Source organism: Halichoerus grypus, chromosome 6 (genome assembly GCF_964656455.1).
Source record: "Halichoerus grypus chromosome 6, mHalGry1.hap1.1, whole genome shotgun sequence".
Lineage (NCBI taxonomy): Eukaryota > Metazoa > Chordata > Mammalia > Carnivora > Phocidae > Halichoerus > Halichoerus grypus.
Genome location: NC_135717.1, coordinates 121,463,904 through 121,470,295, shown reverse-complemented (window position 1 = coordinate 121,470,295; position 6,392 = coordinate 121,463,904). Strand labels below are relative to the sequence as shown.

Here is a 6,392-nt window from a genome sequence, read left to right as displayed (position 1 = left end):
GGTCGCGTGCGGAGGGTAACTCAATGACTGCCCCTTCATCTGCATCTGATTTGCAAACTAGGCGCACATTGGACACCCCACGTGCCCTGGCACATCTGCCCCTAGTGCCAAGTTTTGCCCTGCCCCTACTAAGAGAATACTGTTTTTAACCTCTCAGCATTCTTTGCCATTCCTGCCAAGTGTAGGAATGGGGAGGGGCGGGGAGGAGCTTAATAATGTCAATTTTTAAAATCTCTCTTGGAGGTATTCTGAGGTCAGTCACCTAAGCAACGCTACAGATGACGGCCGACCTCAGAGAAGGACGTCCCACTTCTTGACGTCCCTGCACCAGCTTCCCTTCTCTCCTCCCACCTTGTTTTGGATTATCTCACTACGTATTCCAGTACCAGCGCACCTCCCTCCTGCAACATGCTCACGCTCCAGTCTTAAGAGGTCCCAAAAGTCATAATCTTTCTTCAGAGTTGTATACTTAAACACTTTATTGATGTATTTAGAAAAGTGGAACTATAAAGGGGCAGGATTTCACCCCTCGCAACCCTTGGCAACCCAGAAAGTCAGTAGAAAGTTGCACATACACTTTTCTTACACATATCCACACACATTCTCTGAAGACTCCCAAGAAGAAAAGCAAAATAAAATGGTGATATACATTAGAAGTGTAGGTGGGGTAGGAAGAGAAGAGTCCTTGTTTACAGAATTTCCCCCCCTTCTAGCCCCCTGCTCCTGCAGCTCTCAACTCCTGGCACAACAGGAGTTACGTAACATAGTGTCACGGGAGAGTTGGTGCCTGCTTGGAAATGTGCAATGTGTGTATCTATGTGTGGTTTAGGAAGGCACAGTACAGGGTTGTCATCCAAGAAGTGATGATGAAAGGAAAGGTTTTTCTGTGGTAAGGAGGGAAAAGGATGGGTATGGAAAGAGGTTGAGAAAATGACTCCGGGAGTAGGTAATTCCATTTCACCTTCTCATGGGGTGACACGGACGTGGACACGGTGCCAGGCGTTGCTGAGCACACCTCGCAGGTTCCAGATTGGGGCCACCGTGTCTGGTTGCACATTGTAGCTGTCATCTACAGCCTTACAAACAATGTTCAATTCCTTTTTCCCAGCTGGCACAGGGGCTTGCAGCTGCCATAGCCTCCAGGCCCAGGCCTTTCGGGGGCGCTGTTCCTCTCCATCCAGCTCAGCCACCTGCCAGGTTAGGCCCCCATCCAGAGACACATCCACCCTGACCACAGCCCTCCCACCACCACTCCATGCATAGCCCTTGATAGTCACCTCCCCTGATTGTACCGTCTCCCCATCCTTGGGCTCTGTGATGGCCGACTGGACTGGAAGTTCCTGAATAGATGGAGCTGAGTCAAAATCTACTGTGTCCCAGTCCACAGATGGAGAGAAGCCTTTGTAATCCCGCCGCTGCCAGTGACTGTAACTTTCCTCTGGTTCCACACTCACCTTGCCCACCCATTTGACATGGCGGGCACCCACCACACCAGGAACCACCACCCGCACAGGGAAGCCATGGTCACGAGGCAGAGGCTGCCCATTCATCTCATATGCCAACAGGACCTCAGCTTCAGGGTCCATGGCCCGAGCCAGAGGGATGGATGCTCCGTAGGCAGTCCCTGTGGGGTCTGAGTCCAGTCCCTCAAAGCACACGTGGGCCTCAGTTTCACAGAGCTGGTGACCAGCCTTGGCTAACACATCACAGAGGCGTGCCCCAGCCCAGCATGCAGTGCTAATGGCCCCAGTATTCCACGCCAGACCTTTTACTTCTTTGAACCGAGTCATCTCAGAGCGTCGGTTGCCGGCGCACTGAAGAGTGACTGTGATCTCGTGCTTAGGGAACTGGTACAAGTCATCCAGGGATAGGAACAGTGACTGACACCCAGGTGGCCCTACTACATGCAGGCGATAGGTTTCTGGGTCCAGGTTAGGTACAGGCAGATGGTTCCGGGTGAAGAAGATAGGGTTAGGTGTGATATAGTTTTCTGTCAGCAGTTCAGGGGGGGGCTCTGCATTAAAGGGGCGCTGGCTATTGACCTTCAGGGCTGGGTGACGTATAGGATCATCAGCGTAAGGGTCAGAGGTCTGCAAAGTGGAGGGTGCCTTGTCTTCAGGGCTCAGCTCCCCGACCTTGTACTGAGCCAGTATCTCACGCACATGGGGCTGGTCATGAACGGCATAGAGGGCCCAGAAGGGCTCTAGAGGACCCCCTGCTGCTAGCATCAGCTTTGATGCCCCTCCTGGGTGTAGGTCCACAAATTCTGTAACATCAAACACCTCACAGCCCAGAGTCACCCAGATCCTAGTCTCAGGGCTGCTGTGAGATCTCACTTCCTCTCTCGTGTATATGTGTGGTGACTTCTCAGCAGCCTGCAGGCAGGGCAGGGGTAAGGCAAAAAGAAACATAAATAGTAAGAAGGAATCACTCTAGTTCACCCTGACCCAACCCATAAAGTCATGGCCACTGTGAAACAGAGGTAGCAGACTCCATCTTTACTCTGCAGGAAGACAGTATCACCATGGGCTCTGTGTTAATAGCCTGGGTTGGCTGGGGAGCTTAGTAGGGCCCCTCTGTTCTGACAGTGAAGTCCCTTCCTTCCCCACTTACCCTGCACCGGTGGTCATGATAGGCCAACACTGCACCAAGGCCTAGCAGAGTCCCCATGACTCTCCATCCCCTAGGGCTGGAGTTATCACCAGAGAAGGCAAGGCTGGGGCACTGGGGCTGAAGTGAATCATTTGTAGAACAGGCCCGAATGCAGAGCCTTGAGGGGACTGACTGGAGCCTGGAAGAGAGAGAGGTCTTCTTAGTAGCACACTTCCGATCATATGAGAGAGACAGTGAAGGCCTGGGGTTTACCAGGTTGGCCATTTGTTCCCTCAGTTGGGACTTTGTTTGTCCAGGGATGGGTGGGGCAAATGGGTGAGTTATGGCTTTCCCTTTCCTTCCTGGTAGTCACCATCTCAACTATCTTATCTGGTAGATAAAACATAAAGATACTGGGGGTGGGAGGTAAGGGCTAGGAGACGAGTTCTAGGATCTGATGGCCTACCTGCAGGCCTGTCGGAGACGTGAGATCACAGCCCTGTGCCGCAGCATTGTGGCAGACCTGTGGGAAAAAGATTCCAGGATCAAGACAGGGAGTTCTGGAAGGGGATGATATTAGGGCAACTTGAGGAAACCGGTGGAAGAAGGTAAACAAGGAACTCCCTGGCAAATGAGGATACTTTTTCTGTGGTAATGAGGCCAAAGGATGGGAGTGTGTGTGTGTGTGTGTGTGTGTCCAAATGGGTCCTTAGAGAAAAACCTAAAGGACTTCAGAGAGACTGTGCTGACAGGATGGAAGGGAATGGGGCTGGAGGGAGGGGGTTGGTCTTCTAGAATCACCTATCTCCCACCCTCTATTCTCTACTTTGTCCACTACAGAGAACAATGTTTGGGGCCAAGGGCCTAAAGGACAGAAGCCAAAATATCTACAGTCCAGTTTGCTGGTTTATTATCTCCAAAGTCAGCAGAGGACAACTGAGGGGCAGACTAACTTAGATAGGGAAAAAAAGGTGAAAAAGGTAGTGGTAGCCTAATGGGATGAACGAGCTCAGATTCTGGAATCGAACTGTTTTGGGTTTGTGAAACCGGCCCGGCTATTAACCAGCCCCATTGCCTGGGCAAGATACCAAGCCTCTCAAAACTGTGTCTCATCTGTGAAATGAGATCTACCTAGCAGAGTAGCTGTGAGGAGCAAACAAGTAATAATGTTGTCTTTGAAGGCCTTTCAGTCCCCTCCTTTCCTCTACCAACCTTAGGGAAAAAGAAAATAGAACCCAGCTGGGAAGTGGACCCCAACCCAGGGTCCCCACCCCTACCTTGTCTATGCCATTCCTGTGAACTCAGCAAATTGGGAAGTAATGGCCACAGTGTCAGGGGATGCGCTAGGGAAGAAGTAATTTTTCCACTCTGCCCTGCAGCAGTTCCTTCCTCAGAGCACTGAGCAGATCACTGACCCCAGGAATGCCAAAATAGGGAAGAGTGAGAAAAGTCCCAATTGCTGGTGAAATGCTAAAGAGGGGGGCGGGCAGGGAAACTGCGAGGGCGAAGGCAATAGGAGCAGGAGCAGAGTCTGCATTTTACCCCTGGGCCTTGAGATCCTCCCTCTCCCTCCCACCTTACCTCGCCGCCAGCAGCCTACTTATAATAACCAGGCTGGAGTGGTGCAAGTAGGGCTGACTTACAGGTGAACTTGGTCAGCCCAGGGTCCCAGGTTTGGGAGAAGCAACCTTCTGCTCCAAAACAGATGCCACACCCCTTGTGCGGGTGGTGGCCCCTTACTCCCCAGGGGCACTTTAGGTAGGAGGGTATATCCAGCCCCAGAGCACCAGCACCCAGTCCCCTGCCACTGCCCAGCTGCTGGCACAACAGTGTCTCGTAGCAGCTGGGCAGCAGGAGTGGAGGCGGTACCGGCAGTTTTTGTTCGAACCCACGGGGTTCGGAGCACTCCCGGGCCCCAAGGCCCCGGCCGTCGCCCAGGTTACCAGCCCTTCCTCCACCTCTTCCCTCTCCCAGCCCCCCAACCCCCTTACCGGCTTCGGCGTCCGCTCTGCGGCTGGTTTACCCGCCCGGCTCCAGACGACGGCTGGCAAAGGGGCGGGGCCAGCACCGTGACGTTGGTCCAGAATGAAGGACCACTTTCGCCTCTCAGCTCGTCCCCCAGCCATTGGCTGGCCGCTGGCCGCCTCCCAGCTGCTGTGCCCGCCTCCTGGAGCCTGAGGCAGGCAGGGCGCCACGAGGGGAGCTCCGAGCTAAGACTGTTTTTTGTTTCCATCCCCACTCGACAAGGAATGGGACCCTCACTGTTGTCCGGAACCGGGCAATGTAAGGTGACGAGGACTCCAAAGGTTGGGCTGAAGGTGGCAAGTTTTGAGATGCCCCCACCCTGCCCCTACAGCTGAGACACAAGGTGCGTTCACTGAAGAGGCCTCGAAATCCAGCAGGCTTTCTCCCGGCGGTGAGCTCCGCCTCTACCCTGTTTTTGACAAACGTTTGTGTTGCAACTTCAACAGCCTTGTTTGTCTTTTAGTGAAAACAAGGTCAAGCGCTCGATTCTCTTATATCCAACAAGAGCAGGAGTGAAGCCTAAATAGTGGTTCAAAGACTTTGAGTTCCCTTGGACTTTCTGATTTTCTTCCCAAATTATGGAACCAACAATATAGCTAGCCATTTTTTTTTCCTTAGTTAAGTCAATTAAAAAATCATTGGTCATAACGAAAGCAATAACATCTTAACACCCCAAAATAGGATTATAATCCCTCTCAATCTCAGAGTAGAGAGCACCAAGACGTTTGCAATTACCCTTTACCGTTTGGTGCGGGACTGAAAACTTAGTTATTGGCTGGCTGTGAACCTGGGGCAAACGTGTCCACACTGCCCCCTAGAGCTCAAAAGGTTGAACTACAACCTTTAAGTGAAGGTCTTCATCTTTAATTTTGGAAGATCATTTCCCCTCCCTTTCTGCTCTAAAGTGAACTAGAGCTTTTGCCAGGAATCAAGGAACCTTGGAGGGAGTACTAAGAGATGGAAAAGGGAATTGACAGGTAAAAGGTGATTTTGGCCCAGAGGTTTTTGGAAATAGAAAGACTTCCAACTCAGCTGTGTTCAATTAAATCTTTGGCGAGGTATGATGCCCAACCTATCCTACCAGCCTTGAAAAACAGGCTCAGCCCAAGGATACAGAGAAATCAGTTAGGGACTGTCTGAAGCCACAGGATAAGACTTCTCCCTAATAACAGTGTCACCTTGTGTGCCCCACACATACTTTATATAATTGACACTTAAACCTCAACTTTTCTTCATTTTACAGAAGAAGAAACTGAGGCAGAGAGCAGCTAAGTAACTTGATCAAGGCCACAGTTGGTAAGTTGGCAGATGGGACTGCAATGCCAGCTCTGTTTGACACCAGTCCTCCTTCCTGTCCTTCTGCAACAATACCCAATCTTTCTCTGTATCATTCTCCCCCATCCACCTCCACTTAGACTGTGATGGACTGAAGGGCTTCAAGTACAGTAGCAAACAAGAGCAGATCTAGAAAAAAAAAAAAAAAGAGCAGATCTAGGAGAAATTTTCCTGTTGGGGTAGAAGCCACATGATCAATTAAAAACACAAATTTAATGATTTTTTTAACCTTCTTTAACATGGACCCCTCTGAGATACTAACAAGGCAATGCACCCTTTCGCTGGAGAAATGCACATAAACTTTTGCATAATACTTCAAAGGATTCACAAATACCACCTCTCCCTCCAGTCTCAACCGTTGTCTGCCCAGAGATCCATAGACACCCCTCTCCCCCGCCAATATATATTTCATTAAGAGGCCTAAAAAGTAAGCTAGGTCG

At 51.0% G+C, this 6,392-nt stretch overlaps 1 protein-coding gene across 2 annotated transcripts; it reads right to left on the bottom strand.

Annotated features, from left to right (window-relative positions):
• Positions 1 to 461: 461 nt before the first annotated feature.
• Positions 462 to 5,869, bottom strand: SUOX (sulfite oxidase). Of its 2 annotated transcripts, none has more exons than XM_036086612.2 (4): positions 4,584 to 5,869; positions 3,059 to 3,115; positions 2,614 to 2,791; positions 462 to 2,375 (listed from the first exon to the last, which is right to left on the bottom strand). In XM_036086612.2, exons 1-4 carry the CDS (start codon positions 4,823 to 4,825, stop codon positions 966 to 968), a joined length of 1,887 nt encoding a protein of 628 aa, XP_035942505.1. In that variant the 5' UTR covers positions 4,826 to 5,869; the 3' UTR covers positions 462 to 965. The 2 variants fall into 2 exon arrangements, with proteins under 2 accessions (XP_035942505.1, XP_035942506.1); XM_036086613.2 differs by lacking the exon at positions 4,584 to 5,869 and adding an exon at positions 3,870 to 4,519.
• Between the last annotated feature and the right edge of the window lie 523 nt (positions 5,870 to 6,392).